Source organism: Hemicordylus capensis, chromosome 2, assembly GCF_027244095.1.
Source record: "Hemicordylus capensis ecotype Gifberg chromosome 2, rHemCap1.1.pri, whole genome shotgun sequence".
Taxonomy (NCBI): Eukaryota; Metazoa; Chordata; class Lepidosauria; order Squamata; family Cordylidae; genus Hemicordylus; species Hemicordylus capensis.
Genome location: NC_069658.1, coordinates 236,808,012 through 236,827,883, shown reverse-complemented (window position 1 = coordinate 236,827,883; position 19,872 = coordinate 236,808,012). Strand labels below are relative to the sequence as shown.

General features: G+C 50.1%; 1 protein-coding gene and 1 non-coding gene across 4 annotated transcripts in view; one reads left to right on the top strand and one right to left on the bottom strand.

Annotated features, from left to right (window-relative positions):
- LOC128342448 (alpha-2-macroglobulin-like) overlaps positions 1 to 19,872 on the bottom strand; it is a 100,343-nt gene that overhangs the window by 4,534 nt on the left and 75,937 nt on the right. For all 3 annotated transcript variants that reach the window (XM_053289736.1, XM_053289737.1, XM_053289738.1), the window contains 11 exons: positions 19,192 to 19,275; positions 16,238 to 16,414; positions 13,614 to 13,689; positions 10,869 to 11,025; positions 8,486 to 8,560; positions 8,025 to 8,190; positions 6,423 to 6,655; positions 4,962 to 5,180; positions 3,616 to 3,743; positions 3,376 to 3,466; positions 1,856 to 1,927 (listed from right to left, as the gene is read on the bottom strand). In XM_053289736.1, the coding sequence (XP_053145711.1) occupies positions 1,856 to 1,927; positions 3,376 to 3,466; positions 3,616 to 3,743; positions 4,962 to 5,180; positions 6,423 to 6,655; positions 8,025 to 8,190; positions 8,486 to 8,560; positions 10,869 to 11,025; positions 13,614 to 13,689; positions 16,238 to 16,414; positions 19,192 to 19,275 (1,478 nt within the window). The remainder of the gene's footprint in view (positions 1 to 1,855; positions 1,928 to 3,375; positions 3,467 to 3,615; positions 3,744 to 4,961; positions 5,181 to 6,422; positions 6,656 to 8,024; positions 8,191 to 8,485; positions 8,561 to 10,868; positions 11,026 to 13,613; positions 13,690 to 16,237; positions 16,415 to 19,191; positions 19,276 to 19,872) is intronic.
- On the top strand, positions 2,548 to 2,621 carry TRNAA-GGC (transfer RNA alanine (anticodon GGC)). Its single transcript has one exon. It is a non-coding gene; the product is annotated as a tRNA-Ala (tRNA).

The following is a 19,872-nucleotide window of genomic DNA, read 5'->3' as shown; positions in this document are numbered from 1 at the left end:
AGCAAGTGAGCCTGCTACTAGAGCTCAGAAAGCGGTGGCAATGAGATCGCGGCTCCATTCTTGAAGCTCCACCCTCTGCCTCTGCCTCACAACAGTGGTGCGCCCAAAAGGTAAAGCCGCCAGGTGATGGGGATTAGACCCAGCAGGCAAAGAAGGCAAGGCCAGAATCTATGCCGGGAGAGGGGGCCAGGATGCAAGGGGAGGGAAATACGAAGAGGGCAGCAGCAAGGAGTCAGGGCCAGCAATGGAGCCAGGCAGATACTGTAGGCGGCACAGGTGGGTGTGGGTTGGAGGGGATACCCACACTTGCCCCCCATGGCACAGGCACCATCCAAGGCTGTTGCCTCACCTCCTCCCAGCTGGGGGAGTCACCCCTGCTGCCTCCTCAGGTTTCCACACTCTGGATGCCCAGGTGTGGCAGGGTGGCCCAGCTGAGGTTCATCAGCTGTGGTTGGATAAATTGCACGTGGGGGCAATGGGGGCCGTGCTCCAACAATTGGTTGGTTGGTTGTGTGTGGTGTGGTGTGCCATGACTTGAAATCCAAAAGGAAAAGAGAAGGGTGGAAGCACTGCCAGGGAGACCAGAAATGAGAGGGAACCCTCAGAAGCCTCACTGTGGTCTTGACTAGGCCCCATATAGCCGGGTTCTTCAGTATAAGGTCCAAGGGCCAGTGGTAGCCCTCGTCAACCCTAAGTGTGGCTCCCTGACTGGCTGTTTACCGGGCCGAGGTGAAGCTATGGCCAAAGCCGAAGATTAAGACCACAAGAACAGCCCCTCTGGATCAGGCCCAAAGCCCATCTAGTCCAGCATCCTGCTTCACACAGTGGCCCACCAGATGCCGCTGGAAGCCCACAGGCAGGAGTTGAGGGCCTGCCCTCTCTCCTGCTGCTACTCCCCCGCATTCTGCACACACAGTGTCCCCAGCACCATGTGGAGGTGACCGTTGCCACCCTACAGTGCTGTGCTTTGCCCAGAGCCAGGAGGAGCCTTGAAGGGAATCGGAGCTCTCCTGAGCCTCAGCACCATCTTGGGAGGCATGCACAGAGAGCTGGGAAGGGTAGCCCTTCCTAGGGCTTGCCTCCTAGAGCTCTCAAGCGAGGGCTCCGTCTCTCTTAAAGGGCCCTCCCAGCACTGTGTGGAGGTCAGAACAACGGGGAGCAGCTCTCAGACCGAAGAATTTTCGCCAAAGGGACCCCCGCTTGAGAAATAGTGACGATCACTGCATTATGCAATCGTGATCATTCTCATATATTGCTGCTGCTGCTACTTCTACAACTAATAATACTACTAATATACTAAGTACTTTTATGGTGGATCTGCTAAAGAGAACAGGAAGGCTTCTGAAGGTTCTCTCTTGTCTCCTTGGTGGTGCTTCCAACCTTCTCTTTTCCTTTCGGATTACGACTCATTATACATGCACAACTCATACAACTTCACTACCATAGTTAGACGACAATGCCCATCACCTTATAAGGGGTTATGGGAGTTGCCATCCAACAATACGACGAATATTTATATACCGCTTTTTAACAAAAGTTCTAAAAGCAGCTTACATAGAAATAAGTAAGTAAGTAAGTAAGTAAGTAAGTAAGTAAATAAATAAAATGGCTGCCTGTCCCCAAAAAGAAACATAAGATAGACACCAGTGACAGCCACTGGAGGGATGCTGTGCTGGGGCTGGATAGGGCCAGTTGCTCTCCCCCTGCTAAATAAAGAAAATCACCACTTTAAAAGGGTGCCTCTTTGCTCATCAGGGGGGAGCCTCAGCTTGGCCACCCCGTTCTAGGGAAATGGAGAAGCCCACCCCTCCCCATGGTGAAGAATGATCTCACCCTGCACCCCTTCCTCACTCACCTGCTCCAAATAGAGGAGGACGTGGCTGGTTTTCACTTCTGTCCTCTTGACTGCACTTCCAATACCTGCCAGCTGTAAAGAGGGGCAGTAAAATGGGCAGATCTGCATCATTACTGAGCAATGGCGGCAGGCCACTGTCCCCGCCACCCTCGCAAACCTTGTGCAACGAAACGCGGAAAGCGAAGCCTGTCTTATGGGCCAGGCAGAGCAGGTCTGAAATGAGGTGTGAGACCAGGCCAAGTCACATGTCAGCCCAAGGTTGGCTGCCACACCACTGGCAATGGCTACTACCCTAACATAGGAATATAGGAACCTAGGAAGCTGCCATATTGTCAGACCATTGGTCCATCTAGCTGAGCATTGTCTTCACAGACTGGCAGCGGCTTCTCCAAGGTTGCAGGCAGGAATCTCTCTCAGCCCTATCTTGGAGATGCTGCCAGGGAGGGAACTTGGAACCTTCTGCTCTTCCCAGAGCAGCTCCATCCCCTGAGGGGAATATCTTACAGGGCTCACACATCAAGTCTCCCATGCATATGCAACCAGGGCAGACCCTGCTTAGCTATGGGGACAAGTCATGCTTGCTACCACAAGACCAGCTCTCCTCTCCTAGTAGTTGTCTTGGGCCATCAGAATAGCAACGCCTATTAGCCATGATACCTCTGTGGGCAACCTGTCACTTTTGAGGGGGGGATGGGACTGTAGCTCAGCGGTAGAGCATCTGCTTGGCATGCAGAAGGTCCCAGGTTCAATCCCTGGGAAATCCCCGCCTGGAATTCTTCTATGAAACCCCGGACAGGCACTGCCAGCCAGAATGGTAGTGTGCTAGATGGACCATCTACTGTGCTAGATGGACCAATGGTCAGACTCAGTAAATCGCATTCTCATATGCTCATCAAGAGCATCCATAACTCAGTGGTAGAGGATCTTCTTAGCATGCAGAAGGTCCCAGCTTCAGTCCCCAACAACATCTCCAAGTAGAGCTGAGAATGACCCCTGCCTGCAACCTTGGAGAAGCTGCTGCCAGTCAGTATAGGCAATACTGAGCTAGACGGACCAGTAATTTGATTTGGAATACAGAGATTTCTATCTACCTTTCATAAGAACAGCCCTGCTGAATCAGGCCCAAGGCCCATCTAGTCCAGCATCCTGTTCCACACAGTGGCCCACCTTTCTTCAGGGATGGGGTCAGAGCTTAGTGGTTGGAGCATCTGCTTGGCACGCAGGAGGCCCCAGTTTCTATTCTTGCATCTCCAGGTAAGACGGGGAAAGAAAGACCCTTGCCTGGAACCCTGCTGCCTGTCAGAGTAGGCAATACCGAGCTAGATGGATCGGTGGTCTGACTCAACATAAGGCAGCTTCCTATGTAGAGGTCTCTGGCGATTTGATTTTGGAGACAGAACAGAGAGACATTAGGGGGGCGAGAGAGCAAGGAAGGTCTGATGTTCTTACGCCTCCCAGTGTAAAGGGGTAGGGGAGCCCTTCTTTGTGGCTGGGGTCTGACGCAGAGAGAGGGCTGGTACCTTTGTAACTGATGGCTTCAGTGCGCTGTATCCTGAGAGCATCTTAACATCAATGATCGCCATGTTGGAGACGGGGCGTTGGCCTGTGTAACTGCGGACCGAGAGGGAAAGGAAACCCTTTCACACGCCTGAAACCCAAGACACGGGCCCTTCCAGGACCTCCAGACCCACCATCAACCCCTCTCATGTATGCAGATCCACACCCCAAAGAGATCCAGACTCGGCCTTGGCCTTGATTACCTGACATTGATCGCAATGTCAAATGTCCTGCTGGCCTTGGGTGAAGTGCAGGTCTCGGGAATCGTGTCCACATGCAGGGCAAAAGGAGCACCTTCCTGATGAGGCTGCACGTTGTATTTCAAGCAGGTCTGGAAAGGAAACAGGACAGTAGCTCATGGCAGAACATCTGTGGTTCGCATGCAGAAGGTCCCAGGTTCGATCCCTGACAGCATCTCTAAGCAGGATTGGGAAAGATCCCTGGCTGAAACCCTGGAGAGCTGCTGCCAGTCAGAGTTGATAATACCCAGCTAAATGGACCAATGGTCTGACTCTGGGACGAGCATCTGCATCTTTGTATGCAGAAAGTTCCAAGTTCCCTCCCTGGCATCTCCAAGATAGGGCTGAGAGAGATTCCTTCCTGCAACCTTGGAAAAGCTGCTGCCAGTCTGGGTCATGAGTTAAATGGTTAGTAAGTTAAATACAGAGCTAAATGAACCAATGGTCTGACTCCATATAAGGCAGCTTCCTAAGACTCTTTGCCATCCTTTTTAGGCTTTTAAACTAACCCTCCTACATTACAACATCCCACTTTCTCTCTTGGATGTCCCTCAGGAAAATATCTTGCCATTCCTCCAGGAATGGACCTTGTAGGTTTTCTAGTCCAACCCCCTGTTTAATGCAAGAATCTGCTACAGCGTCCCTGTCCAGTCTCTGCTGGAAGCCTTCCAGTGAAGGAGAGTCCAGTGCTTCATGAGGCAGGATGTTCCACGGTCAAACAGCTCCTACAGTTATGAAATTCTTCCTAATGCCCCATCTAAATCTGCTTCCTTATAATGAACCCATTCATTCTCATCCTGCTCTCAAGAGCAACAATAAACAGCCTACTCTTTCTCTGTGACAGCCCTTCAGATATTTGAAAATGGATATGTGAAGATATTCAGTATTAATTAATTAATTAATTAATTACATTTTATATCCCGCTCTTCCTCCAAGGAGCCCAGAGCGGTGTACTACATACTTTGGTTTCTCCTCACAACAACCCTGTGAAGTAGGTTAGGCTGAGAGAGAAGTGACTGGCCCAGAGTCGCCCAGCTAGTATCATGGCTGAGTGGGGATTTGAACTCGGGTCTCCCCGGTCCTAGTCCAGCACTCTAGCCACTATACCATGCTGGCTCCAGCATGGTATAATAATAAAATAAATAAAATACATATTCAGATATCAGTCCCCACCCCCTTTCCCTACAGGGAGAGAGTCCTCCACCAGGGTGCATTTCTCCCTCTGTGTCCTCCACTGAGATTAGCTGCCCTCTTCAGCACCTGGCCTTGGGCCCTGCCTTTCCTTTCCCATGGGCTCTTGGGACACTCACCTGTATGTAGACGCATCCTTCCCCGGTCACCTCGGAGCTGTAGTCCCCTGGCACACTGGGCAGAGGCTCCCGCTGAAGCAGCAGGCGGTTGCTGCTGTCCACCTGGAACTCCTTCAGGACGGCCCCTCCGTGCTTCAGGGTCACTTTTGCACCCGCTGTGCTCTGGGCGAAGGTAGAGACCCCGTACAGGGAGAAGCCCTGGAGTGCCACCACCGTGTCCTGAAACAGAGACCAAGGGGAGAGGGTCTTTCCCAGCATGTTCACTGACAATATGCGGTGCAGAAGGGATCTATCCATCCAAGATGGCAGAAGCTCATGCCAACTTTGCACAGTGACGAGAGCCCAAGCTCACTGGAGGCCCCATTGCTGATGCTAGCTTTGGCCCCCCAGGAGGTGATTGGGTCCAGCTAACAGGTGGGTACTGGCTGGGTACCTCCTCGCTCTATCCTGGCAGCAGGTTCAAAAACAACTTTCTTGGTTAGCTGCCCTATAACAAATTGTTCTCTGGGCGGCTTGTAATAACACAATAGAGCAAATACAATTGAAACAGATAAAACAAAAGTAAAATACAATCCATACCATTCAAATACAAATACAAAATGATTTAAAGACCTATTTTTAAAGTTCTTAACAGAGAAGTCTTCACTAGGCATCTAAGAGGAAAAAGTGATGGCATCAGGCGAGGTTCACTGGGAAGACTATTCCACGAATGGGATGCCGCCACCCAAAAGGTCCTCTCCCTAGTAGTCACCTGCCTCAGCTCCTTTGGTGGGGATCCTTGGAGCAGGGCCTCTGAAGATCTCAAGGTCTGGGTAGATGACATATGGGGCAACGCGCTCTCTCCGGTAGCCTGGTCCCAAGCCATTTAGGGGGCTTTAGGGGTGAAAACCAGAACTTTGGATTGGACTCGGAAGCAGAATAGAAGCCAGTGCAGCTGAGGAAGCACTGGCATGCTCTGATCATCTCCACAATCTTGTGACCCCATTCCCAGCGCTGAGAATTCCAAGCTGCGGAATGTGAATTGTGGGGACATCTCCAGTGGGCCTATGCGGTTCTGCCCCAGGGGCGTAACTATAATAGGGCAAGGGGAGACTGTTGTCTGGGGTCCCACTGCCTTGTGGGGGGGGTGTCAGAGGCAAGTCACATGACTGACTTCCCCAGCCGCACACCTGCCCAGGCTTCCTTCAGTTGTATTCATCCTCCGAAATTGATGTGAGTGTTAAGACCTGGAGCTACCAAAACAGCATGTCTTTCTCTTGCATCGTCCATTTACAAAACCTTAAAAAAAAAATTAGGATGATTTTCTATTGTGGCGCGCGCGCGCACACACACACACACACACAGACACACAAAATGCGTTTTGTTACCACTATTCAGCCTCATTTAAGATTTCTTTACTTCATGAGGGGGGCCCATTTTAAAGTTTTTCTGGTACGAGGTTCTTAGAGGGAAGGAACTTACCTGTGTGGAAGAGAAACCACCCGTGGGGTTCTGCTGCCTGCTAAGCCATTTGACAATCTTGGACGCTGTGGTCAGGTCCTCCTGGGATGGTGCCGGCTGTTTGGTGAGGTGAGCAAGCAGCACATAGGCTGTCATCTCCACCTCCGCAGAGGGGGCACGGGGCCGATAGAAAGACAGGTCAGCGTTCTCCTCCTCCTGCTTCCCGGGTCGCTGCCAGTGAATGGAGCCGTCCTCTTCAGAGACAGAAGGAATGAGGAGTGATTGGAACAGGTATCACCACAGGCCTTTTGAAACACCCGGTTTAAAGTTATGACCTGGGCACGCAAATAGCCCATGCGTGGTAGCCTTCAAAACGGCCGCTGCGAGCCAGGACAGGGCTGGAAAGGCTTGAAAATGGGCTGAAACGACCTGGGGGAGGCCGGCAGGGGGAGGGGGAAGCTTCAGAGACCACAGAAAAATTACCCCGGGCCCAGCGGTGAGTTATTTTAAAAGGTCAAGCCGAACCGAGCCTGGTCCGGCTCGAGGGTGACCCCTTGAGCCAGCCTGGTTCGATGGCGAACCGGCTCGACCTTGAGCCGATTTGCACATCCCCACAGGAGGGGAAGGAATGATGGGCAGCATCCCTCCCCACCTCCTCGCAGCCATTCTGACAGATAGGTCCAGCAGCCAAGGAAATGCTTTTCAAAAAGTTCTAAAAGCATTTTACATAGAAACACAACAAAATAAAATAAAAAATAAGTTACTCCTGAGTACGCCCATTGAAATAACTAGGACAGATAAACGTAAAATCTATGTCCACACACACAAAAAATCTCCGAGGGTACCTGAGTTGAAAGTTTGTGACAGAAGGGGTACCGTTTACAAAGGTTGGGAACTCCTGCATTAGTGCAAACAATTTGAACACGGGCAACACCTTGTTGCGCATGCGTTTTTGATGTGTTCTTCAGGGAACCTTTGCACAAGAGCAGAAGCGTTCTGTTCTGAAAATTGCCATGATTTAATAAGCTACGTGATCTTCTTGCGCAAATTATTATTATTATTATTATTACATTTATATCCCGCTTTTCCTCCAAGGAGCCCAGAGCGGTGTACTACATACTTGAGTTTCTCCTCACAACAACCCTGTGAAGTAGGTTACGCGGAGAGAGACATGACTGGCCCAGAGTCACCCAGCTAGTATCATGGCTGAGTGGGGATTTGAACTCGGGTCTCCTCGGTCCTAGTCCAGCACTCTAACCACACCACCACGCTGGCTCTCAAAATGCAAATTTGTTCGTTGCACAAATGCATCATTACTCAGGATGTCAGTCAATGACAATGTTTAATATTTCTACAGTCTATCACTTTGAGGATTCACATACATTATCTCGGAATTTTCAAGAGCTAAAAATCCAAGATAATGTATGTGGAGCTGAAAGGGCCTTAGAGGTCGTCTAGCCCAACCCCCAGCTCAGTGCAGGGAACTGCTGCAGCATCTGCCTGAAAACCTCTAGTGAAGAAGAGCCTTCCACAGCATGAGGCAGACTGTTCCAACGTTCACTGGTCACAAAATCCTAACAAAAACCCTGGAAGATTTATTATTCATTTCATTTCGCTTCTCACCTTCTTTCACAGCTTTTCCATCAAGGGCCCGCAAGAGCTGTTCCCTCTTGTCCTCCTTCCCTGCTAAGGAAAAGGCGTACGCCAGCAAGGCCTGGGTGTAGACGTTGAGATCTTGCGCCTGTGCTGCCGTCTCCAAGCAGAACAAAGCGTTGCGCACCACTGCGTGCTGAGGAGAGAAGGCAGCAGAGGCTCAGCCACCAGCGGTTTACTTCATGTCTGTCCAGGAAACTGAATGCAGGAGAAACGGAGTCCAGGCAGCCCCTCTACTGTGCCAATGCCCCACTGGCTATTCAGTTCCATAGAATCACGGAACTGTAGCGTTGGACGGGACCTTGGAATCCAACCCTCTCCTGGTCCAACCCTCTGCTCAGGGCAGGAATTGGCAATTTGCTAGGGAGAATTCTGTATTGTGGGGAGCATCCTTGGGCTTGGAGGGAGAGAGGGAGGAGAGGGGTACTTACAGTGACAGGCAGAGGAATCTCCAGCAAAGCAATGGCGATGTAGGCAGAGAGCGTGGCCTCATCATCAACCCCACCCTGGAGGGAGGAAGGCAAGAGGCTGTGAGCTCCAGGCAGAGCTGGAAGGCCCTTCAGCATTTCCCTAGAGCTCCTCTCCAGATCAATGGTCTACCACCTCGATAACCGTCATGCTTTCACACTATAGTGGCTGAGATACAGACCCAAGATGTGTGGCAGGTGGAAGCCAATCCATGGGTTCATTTAAAAGGAACCCGAGAAGGATGTTAGGGAGTCCAAACAAACACGAGTATGGAACAAGTTCTCTTTCTATTTCAAGACTTTTAGGTTTTACAAAGTCTCCCTTTCCCCACACCACGGAAGCAACTATACTGTCCTTTTGCCCAATAGCCCTCAGTCTAACAGTGTGCACACACAGTGGCCCAGATGGTTCAGGGCAGACGTTATGCATTTCCTACAGGACGAGTCTTTTAAGACACTTGGGTGGCAGGCCTCCTGTCCCTGCCTGCTCCTCACAGCTATCCTGTCCCTTGCTGGTCTCCTGATGGTCCACCAACATGCCAGCTCTTCCCTTCTCCCGTCCATCCCCTTTCCCCCTCTTCCTGCTCCTCTCTTCCACCGTCTTCCCCAACTCTCCTTTCCTCAACAGCCTCCATCCCAACATTCCACACTCCCTTGGCAACGGTTGCCTAGCACCTGCTGTCTGGATCCTGACATCAGCCACCAGTACAGTGAGGAAGTGGCAATCTAGGACACCCTCTTCCCAGGAAGCCCTCTGTGCCACATGGAAATACGTCCCTGAGAGTTGTGCAGCCCTTTGGGATATATTACTGGGTGGCACAGAGGGCTTCCTGGGGAAGGGGAAGGCATCAGAATGAAATTGCTTCCCCGTTGCACCAGTGCAATTGGGAAGTTTTGTTAGGCTGCTCTCTCACTGCACTGGTACATCTCTGCTCTGTATGTCAGTCTATGACTCCTGATTTTCTATAATAATAGGATTGCATTGGTCCTCTTCACTGTGGTTTTCATGCAAATAGACACACACACATATACACACCTCTGCTTCAATTCCACAAGACTTCCCAATCCTATTTGCTTTTCCCCTTCACTACTACATCATGATATCTTCCAGGGCATAATTCTCTATCTCTCCCTTTCAGGGTCTTTTTAAAGAGACATCTGGAATTGCACAGTGGTGTGTGATTGTAATTTGCACACATTGCACATGCGATGATGAGAGAGAAGAACTTCATTACTTTCCCACCCATTCATTGTATCTTTGTTTGCAACAATCATTAAAAAAACGCATACATAATTGAATATTTATTAACCCACAGTAAGAAAAACCATCAGTAAAGATGATGCTTAGTGTGCCACAGCAGCTGTTAAATGCCAGAAATGTTTGTTGCCCCTGCTAACTGAGCAAAGAGACACCTTTTAAAGTGGTGATTCTCTCATATTTAGCAGGGCGAGAACTGACTATCCAACCCCAGCATAGCATCCCTCCAGTGGCTATTTTCTTTTTGCCTGATATGTTTCATGTTTCTTTTTAGACTGTGAGCCCTTTGGCAACCAGGGGCCATCTAATTTATGTATTATTTAATTTTCTATGTAAACCGCTTTGGGAGCTTTGGTTGAAGAGCGGTATACAAATATTCGTAGTAGTAGCAGTTGAATGTGAATGTGGTTGATGGTTCTAGAGACAACTGTTTTATTTATTTCAATTGCTAGCCCACCCTAGCAAAAATCAACAGCAAAGTATCTTATATCTATTTCCAAAAGAGCTGGAAATGTTACTATCCTTACGGAGGCATAATCGGAGCACCTGCAGGTAAGAGGGAGGTACTGGCAGACTCGGGGCCACCTGAAGATACATCAGTTTAACAAAAAAAAGAGGGGGGGGAACAAAGGGGGACCAAAAAACCCAACCTGAAGCTGCCCAAATGTACCACAATAGAGCGGGATGTTTGTGGATTCAGAGGGCACTTAACAGACAACCAGGTGGGTGGAGCTAATGGAACTCAGTGGTGAGGAGCAGAGAGGGGGTCCTTAAAAAAAAGTGGGCTATTTATCAGCTTGAAGAAGACTCCCTCAAGACAGTCACAAGCCCCAACATTTTCACCAAGCTCAGCTCATGTACCACATGAGAGGTACCACAGGCTCATGTACTACATGCACACCAGGATTATACTGCAACGTTTTGTTGCAGATCCTGGTCCATACTTGTGATGAGGGTCCCACGAGATTTCCTTACTTAATCCAGAGCCACAAAGGCCAACAGAAGCAACATCCCGAAAATTGCAATGTCGATCATTCCACTCTGTTGTGCCGAGACCAGAAAGTTATCCCCATTTCCTTGCCTCCCTACCTTGATGGCGATGTGGAAGAGCTGCCCGGTGCTAAGGAAGCAGCCGTTCTGCTTCTGCCTGGCAGCCAGTGCGGCCAGCGCATCCGAGATGTGCGTCTCTTGGATATAGATCATGCGCTTCGCCTGAGCAAAGGACTTGAGCACAAAAGCCGTCAGCCTGCAAGACAGTCCAAAGCAAAGGACAGCATCACCCCTCTCTTCCAAGCCCATGAGCTTGCCCAGCTAGATCTTCTGAAGGGAGATCTCTCTCTACTCAAGGGGGGTTTGCTACTGTTGAAGGGGAAGGTGCCTTCACGTATATGGAATAAATAGGGCTCTCTGATATGAAGGCAAGTCTGTGGACTTTTGCTCTGTAGCTCAACTGCTGTTTGCACTGGTGGAAGCAGAGGATTCTGGGTGGAAGCCAAGGATCTTTTTGGGGGGGGGTGGCTGGGGAGGTGTCACCACTGTTTTCCATTAATCACCTGCAAAGCATCCATCACGGAAAGGTGTAATATGCATAGAGGAGTGAACTTACTTAGAACAGGATCATCAGAAATCCATGCATTCCTATGGCCATTTGGAAGGAACTAGTGCATTTCAGTGGGCATTCCCTGACATTCATTCTAATACATTCCCTGGAACTGGCATGACCCTTGACTTCTTGTAAAAGTACCCCCCCCCCCAAAAAAAATGATTTGGGGGGTTTATCTGGGTGTGGCCATTGGGACATGATGGCATGATGGCCAGGGTGGGTATAGCTATGGGGGCTGTCATGGAGAGCGCCTGCACTTCTGGGTTTGCAACGACATCACTGAGTAGGACCCCGAGTGGATGCCATATGTCTCTGCAACAAGTACCAGCTCAAGAGGGGCACTGTCTAGGCAACATCTACATGTCACTGGCCCAGCCCTCTCACACCCAGGCCAACATCAGGAGGTGGGGCCAGTCCCACCTTCCTCAGTGCACTGGGATGTTTGACCGCAGATGGGCTCGAGGCTTAAAAGGAGCATCTAGCCTTGTGCTAATCTGCAATTTAAAGCCTGTCCTTAGGGCAGTGGGGAGATGGCGAAGGATGTTTTAGGATGTCCTGACCCTAATCCACCATAGGACTTGCGTGCCGACGGTCCCAGGTTCAATCCCTGGTAGCATCTCCAGGAAGGGCTGGGAAAGACTCCTGCCTGAAATCATGGAGAGCTTCTACTAGCCACTCTAGACAATACTGAGCTAGATGGACGTCAGGTCTGACTTGGTATAAGGCCGTTTCCTCTGTTCCTAGGGCAGGGCACTGAGGGAGGTGGGGCCAGAGAGAAGATGGGGGTTGGCCAGGAACCATGGAGTGGCAGGCAGGTGAGATGATCCTTTGGTGGTATGGGGTGGGGCGGGGATGCTCACACTCCCCGCCCCACTGAAGAGGTGTCACCTGAGGCGGTTGCCTCTCTTCCTCACTTCATGGACAAGCTGCCTCTGTTTACATGATCCACTCTCTGTGGGATCCCTTGTGTTAGGGTTGTCTCCATCACAAGTGATATATGTAAATGGAGAGGTTTCCTTGTGGGTTTGTAGATTTATAATTAAATTTTAAAAAATAGAGAAAGTTTTGGTTTGTTGACCTTCTGATAAGTAGGGTCATGTGTTATACAGGACTCTGTGCTCAGTACCAAAGCAACCCATTTTCCTCAACTTCTGTCAATTCTTTTTTCTCATCTGCACCACATCCTTTATTCTACACAATGTATCGGGCAAGTTCTGCTATTTTGCCTAATTTAGTGTGCTTCAAAAGGGAAGAAAAGGGGCAGGGACATTTGCCGAATGCCGAACACTAGTGTGCCACCCTTTCTAACCCCTGGAAAAGGCAGCCTCTCCTCTCTGGTTCCTAAGATGTTTCAAGGCGTTTCAAGTATCAATTCACAGCCATGAGGACTAGAAACATCGAGGGAGGGGGGAGAGGGAGGGAGAAAAGGGGCAAAGTGGTGATTCTCTTCTATTTAGCAGGGGGAGAGCAACCCCTGCTTATCCAAGGCCAGCCTAGCGTTCCTCTAGTGGCTCTTGCAGCTATCGACTTTCTGTTTCCTTTCTAAATTGTGAGCCCCTTGGGGACAGGGAACGATCTTCAGCCCTCTTAGGGCACACAGCTTGAGAATCATCTCAGCTAACTGGGCAAAGAGGCACCTTTTAATGTGTTGATGCTCTTATATTTAGTAGTCGGAGAGCAACTCTCTCTATAGTTTGTGTAGGCTGTGTATCATTCAATAGCTTCTGCTCTGCTAACCTAAAACAAAGAAAGCAAGCAAGCAATATGCAATGAATGAGTGAAGCCTTGTTAAATGGGCAAAGAGCCACCTTTTAAAATGGTGATTCCCTTATACTTAGCAGAAAGAGAGCAACAGGCCCTATCCACCCCCTGCATAGCATCCCTCCAGGGGTGGTGGCTGGCGTCTGCCTTCTGTTTCCTTTTCAGACTGTAATAAACTCCTCCTGTATTCCAGCAAAGAAAACCACATGGCTCTGTGGTCGCCAGGAGTCGACACCGACTCGATGGCACAACTTTACTTTACCTGACCTTTGGGGAAAGGGAACCATCTGATTTATTTTTCTATGCAAACTGCTCTGAGAACTTTTGTTGAAAAGCAGGATCTAGAAACACTGGAAGCAGTAGCAGTCAGTGTGTGGGAAGTGGGGGAGAAAGAGAACCGAGGTTCTTAACTCCTGTGGATCTCACCACGCACACAACCCTGAACAGAAGGCTGCAATGGGCAGGCTCACCAGGAATTCCCAGGCTGGTGAGTGAAGGTACTGTAGGAGCCGTCGGCCTGCTTGAAGTTCAGCTGTCTCTGGTAGCCTGAAACGGAGAGGAAATGTTCTTGTGTGCAAAGCTGCATCCCCCTTCATGAAAGGTGCTTCCGAGCCGGGCTTTATGCAGATGGTCTCAACTTCCCCCCCAGCCCCACTTCTGCATTTGGGAAGGGCGGTCCTGATTTTTAAAATGTCATCTCTCAGTTATGCTGGTGTAGCAGATGTGAGTTACAGACCAGAATATCCCTGGCCTGACTCTAGCTTCTGCCATAGACATACTAGGTGGTGCTAGCCATGTTACCCCTCTCAGCTTCAATACGGGGAGAATACTCTGTTCGTGCACAGGTCCGTCACCCTATGCAGCTTCCTGCTGCAATGGCACTCCCTGCAACAATCCGTGCATGGCGCTGGCACGCACATAGCATCTGCTATGCGGAAGCCATTTTCATGGTCAGCATGGTGTTGCGCACCCCAGGACAGCACTGAACCTGTGCACGAACCTCGGTTCATGCACATCCCTACTCGCTGGCTGACATACTATGCAACGTCATGGGCACACTGCAACACTGTGTGCCTGCAATGTGCAAGAGCGCCATTGCACAACATCAGGAAAAAGAGGGTTACTCTTGTGCAAAGGTCTTCAGCGCCATTTTGCAGGTGCGCGACAGTGCTCGTGCGCAACTGTGCACACAAAATGGCATGCGATGTTCACATCGTGTTGCGTAGTCAGCCACTGGCACTGCAGAGGTTGCTGCAGGGATTATATTAAGATAGCATCTAGCGGACACTTCAAAAAGTATTATTAATACTAGCCGACCCCGCACAGAGCATCTGTACGCTCTTTGGGGCCGGCGGTTACCTCTCTCCTCGCTTCTGCCCCAGTCTCTGCTTCCAAGCCCAGCCACCTCTCCACCCCACTGCCGCTTCTGCCCCCCGCTTTCTTTCCCCCCTCCTGGGCCTTGCCTCTGCGGCCGCCCGCCACATCTGGCCTCCACGGCAACCAATCGTCCTGGGTGCACCCCAGCCAATCAGGCGCGTCCACTGCCCAGCCAATCTGCTGGGCTCTGGGACGCACATGCACACCCAGGAGAATTAATTATTAATATGCCACGACAGACATAGATAGATGCCTTATACTGGGTCAGACATTGGTACAGCTAGCTCCGTGTTACTGTGTTGTCTGGCAGCAGCTCTCCAAGGTTTCAGGCAGGGGTTTTCCCAGCCCTACCCGACCTGATGGCGCAGTGGGGAATGACTTGACTAGCAAGCCAGAGGTTGCCGGTTCGAATCCCCACTGGTATGTCTCCCAAACTATGGGAAACACCTATATTGGGCAGCAGCGATATAGGGAGATGCTGAAAGGCATCATCTCATACTATGTGGGAGGAGGCAATGGTCAACCCCTCCTGTATTCTACTAGAGACAACCACAGGGCTCTGTGGTCGGCAGAGGTTGACATCTACTCGACAGCACATTTTACCAGACTTGGAGATGCCAGGGGATGAACCTGGAGTCTTTGGCATGCAAAATAGATGCTCTACAATTGAGCTATGCCGCCCCCCCCCCGCCCCGCTTTCTAGTCTTGTGGTAGCAAGCATGACTTGTCCCCTTAGCTAAGCAGGGCCCTGGCTGCATATGAATGGGAGACTAGAAATGTGAGCAGCACTGTAAGATGAGCTGCTCTGGGAAGAGCAGAAGGTTTCAAGTTCCCTTCCTGGCTTCTCCAAGATAGGACTGGGAGAGATTCCTGCCTGCAACCTTGGAGAAGCTGCTGCCAGTCTGTGAAGACAATACTGTGCTAGATAGACCAATGGTCTGATTCAGTATACAGCAGCTTCCTATGTTCCTATCATTACCCTCCACTGTCTCTCAATGTGTTAGTTAAATCTGCACACTACTGAAGCCTAAATAAATATCTCCTCCTCCTCCTCCTCCTCCTTAGAATGTAACATACTGTTTAATGAACAGGTGCTCCCACATTGTTACATGGAAAAATCACCGCTGATATATTTGTTTTCATTTCCCAGCACTGTACCGTGCGAAGTAGGTTCAAAAGCCAAGCAAGTGTGCTCAGGTAGCTCCAATTATTAGAATCACCCCCCATCAATAACTCAGCTTAAAGCAGGGATCTCAGGCTGCAGCTCTGCAGCAGATGTTGGCAGAGGCACTCTTAACCCTGGACTTCTGGGCGGGGGACCAGGGCCACCACACCCAAATCCTCTTTAGTCTGTCCCTGGTAGTGTGGTTTCCGCACCACGCTGGGCAGCCGAGCATGAATGTGACCTGCACCCGGCAGCCGAGCATGAACCCCTCCTCACAGCTGTTTTTGGACTACAACTCCCATAATCCCCAGCCACAGGGGCCAATAGCCAGGGATTATGGGACTTGTAGACAGCATCTGCAGGAAGGACTAAGCTGAGCAGGCCGGCTCTACGATGATCTCCATGCATGTTCTTTAAATAGCTGCAGCAACCAAACTCCACACCCTGTAACTGGAGTGGTAGCTTCCTTGGCACTTGGCTAAGTAATCACAAACCCCAACAAAAACACAACCGGAGGGAAATCCCACTGCAGAGTCCCAAGAGTCTCCTCACCAGCGACCAAGTTTCCAATGGCCTTGGACTTGGTCTCCTCCGATAGCTGCCCAGTCTTATTCAGGTAGTCCAGGACGTAGATGTTGGGTGCAAAGAGGGCCATGTTCTGCTCTCCACAGCCATAGGGCAACTTGAGAAGCTTGTGCAGGTTCTGCAGGGCTGTGCCCATGATGTCCCCTGAGATGGTGGAAGAAGAGAAAGGCAGGGGATCAGGACTTTGGGATGGGGAGAAAAGCTGCCCTAACATCACAGATAGCATAGATGAAGAAGCCATCCAGGGCAGCATCATGCAATGCTTAGATTTCCTGAAGTTAAATTATGTGAAAGTAATTCAGACACGTAGAATGAATGGCACCTACTTCTTTTAACATGGCAGGTCATACCTAGGGCCAGTGTTCCGTGTAACAGGGATTCTCAGATGTTGACCCCTCATCCCCAGTCAAGGGTCATTGCAGCTGAGGATGAGGGGTTATGGGAGTTGTAGTCAGGAACATCTGAGAATCCATGTTACAAGAACGCACACTAGGGCCCATGTGCTGTGAATTTGGTTTGTACTGGACTGCACATGGGTCACAAAGGGGTATTGCCTACACTCTGAGTGGCTGTCATCTTGAACCAAAATTGCAGATTGGCAAAAACAAAAAGCAAAAAAACAGGAGTGCACTGACACACACACCCATGCCCTGTGAATTGGGTTTGTATCTGACTACCTACCAACACAAGGCAGCCACCTAAAGGCTCAGTGGGGAAATGACTTGACTACTAAGCCAGAGGTCGCTGGTTCGAATCCTTGCTGGTATGTTTCCCAGACTATATCGGGCAGCAGTGATATACGGAGAAGCTGAAAGGCATCATCTCATACTGCTTGGGAGATGGATTGTCCCTCCATTCTCCCTCCCTCCTGTATTCTTCCAAAGACAGCCACAGGGCTCTGTGGTCACCAGGAGTCGACACTGACTCGACGGCACACTTTACCTTTACCAACCCAAGAGTTACAAAGGGATGTTATCTATGGTTTGAGTGGCCACCATCTTGAAACAACACGGCAGGCCAGGGGAAAAACCAAACACCATCAGGGTCTCTTAGGACTCTCTTCCATGTCCTGTGAATTTGAGTTGTATCTGACTGTCAGCACATGGGTTACAAAGGAGTGTTGCCTATGGGAGACTACATGTGTGAGCACTTTAAGCTATTCCCCTGAGGGGATGGGGTCACTCTGGGAAGAGCTTCTGCATGCAGAAGGTTCCAATTTCCCTTCCTGGTATCACCAAGATGGGGCTGAGAGAGACCCCTGCCTGTCCCTTCCACTCTGTGTAGCCAATACTCAGCTAGATGGACCAATGGTCTGATTCGATATATGACAGCTTCCTATGCTTCTAGTGGTTAGATAGAGCTTGCTTTTCCAACCAATATGGTGGAAAAAATGATTTCCGATGGGCATTCTATTGTCCAACTATGTTTGTGCACATTTACACTGCAGTGCAGCTGCCCTGAGAGGCAACTCTCCCAACGCTATTTATAACCGTGCAGCAGTGTGGGCAGGGCTCCTACCACACATATTGCTTTGTGTAATATGGCAGCCTCGAATAATAGTAATAGTAAAGAATAGTAAACGAGTAGCAGCAAACAGGTTCGATGTTGAACCTGTTGGCCTCTGCGTGGCCTGGGTCACGCAGAGACCAATTGCAGGTGTGGCGGCCTCCAAAATGGCCACTGTGTCGGAGGGGGAAGGCCCGAATGGGTCGGAGAGCCGGCCGAATGGGCTGGTTTGGGCTGTAAGGGTGGCCAGCAGGGGGAGGGGCAACCTCTGTGGGGAAACCGCACCCCCCCCGTTGCCTCCAACAACTCACCTGAAGGAGGTAAGTTAAAAAAAAATCTAACTTTTTTGTTTCGTTGTTTGTGAACCCCACCCCAGGCCGGACCGAACTGGGGGGGGTTCGAGGGGGTGCCGGACCGAACCGGGCCAGCCAGTTCCGTGCAAACCCCTAGCAGCCACCAGGGAGTTACTCACATATGGCTTGATGTGTATCTGAAGAGTGAATCTGCTTCGCAGCAGATTTGCAAGATGTTTAATTCGGGGGATTACATTGACAGTTCACATAGCTGTCAGCTCCTCCCAGCACTCCCTGGCAGATCTTTCTCCTGTGTGTTCCCACCTACTTGCTCCGGGTTTTTCTTCCAACCACTCACAAATCAAACCACAGAGGAAGAGGAGAGCTTTTCTTTTTTCTTTTTTAGTTTGACAGCTAAGAGCGGAAGGACAGCGTGATGAGTTGCCAGACAGATGGATCAAACAGCAGGATGCTTAACCCTTGCCTTTGTGAGTGATTGCCTTCAGCACCTCATGTTCGCTCCCGCCCACACCTAATGGAATCAGCTTAGACATGAAAAGGGCGCAGGTTACATCCATTCTGCATATCTAGAGCCTATGTAAAACATAGGAAGACTCACGTTTTGCAGTTTGTGCTTGTGTTGAACTCAGGAATTTCTCCCTCCCACTCCCCCAGCAATTTCTCCTTCCCCCTCCCTCAACAGAGTATCACCAATCTGCAACAACACCTCCTTGCCCCCAGCACTTGCAATTGCAAATCACTTAGAGCAGACCATACCCCAAACAGCCGTCAAACTCCCCTTCAAGGAGTTTTGAAAAATGCTGATTTACTGGCATGACCACCTCACACATGACAGAGAAAACTGCAGGGCATAACAAAAGCCCTGGTCCCCCCCACCCCCTGCACAAAGCCTCTGAAACTAGAGGGGTTTTTTAAGCCGGGCTAAGCCAGAATTCTCAGCCTCCTTTCAGGGGGAAACAAAGTTCTGTCTGTCCTGGTCCTTGATAGCCTGCAGGGTCTTTGGGGTAAATCTAGCTAATATGTGGACTGGCACACTCCAATCAGGAGTGGATTCGGAATAAAAATCCTGTGTGTAAAGCCTCAGAACTGTATATGACTTACCCAAGATACTGACGAAGGCCCTGGCTGAACCCTCAACTACGTTTTCTGGTAACTTTAGAGAAACCGGTGCCGTCTGCGCATTTTCTGCAAGCAAAACAGAGAGAGTTTTGATTGAGCCAGTTCCCTTCCAATATTGCCATCTCTCCTTGTTCCGCACCCTGCTTTTATTCTCTTCTCCAACTAGTTTGAGAAATCATTGTCAAATTTATTTTCTTCATTGTCGTGTGTCTTTTCAGACTTGTGGGTTTTTTGGCAGTAAAAGGCAGCTGCAGCACCTGCCTGGCCAGCGTGGGCAAAACGTTTTTAAAAGTTTATAGTTTTAAAGCTTTGGGTTTTAAAGGTTTTATTTGTATTTTAAATTGTTTTAATCATGTCAATGTTTTAATGGTTGTTTTTAGATGGTGACCCGCCCCAGGGACCTTTTTGTATGGGGCAGGATAGAAATGTACTTTGCGCGTGATATCACACGTACGGGGACATGGCCTGGGTTCCAAAGAGCCCCGAGTGAGCTCTCCCCCTTCCATTTCAGGCAGCGCTTGCTGCCTGAGAGCATTTATTTCTCCTTCTCTCCCTCGCTGGAAGGAGACAAAGGGAAATAAAGACTGCCTGAAATGGACGGCAGAGAGCTCGCTCTGGGCATCTGAGCATCGCCCAAGCCATGCTCCCGTGCATGTGACATCA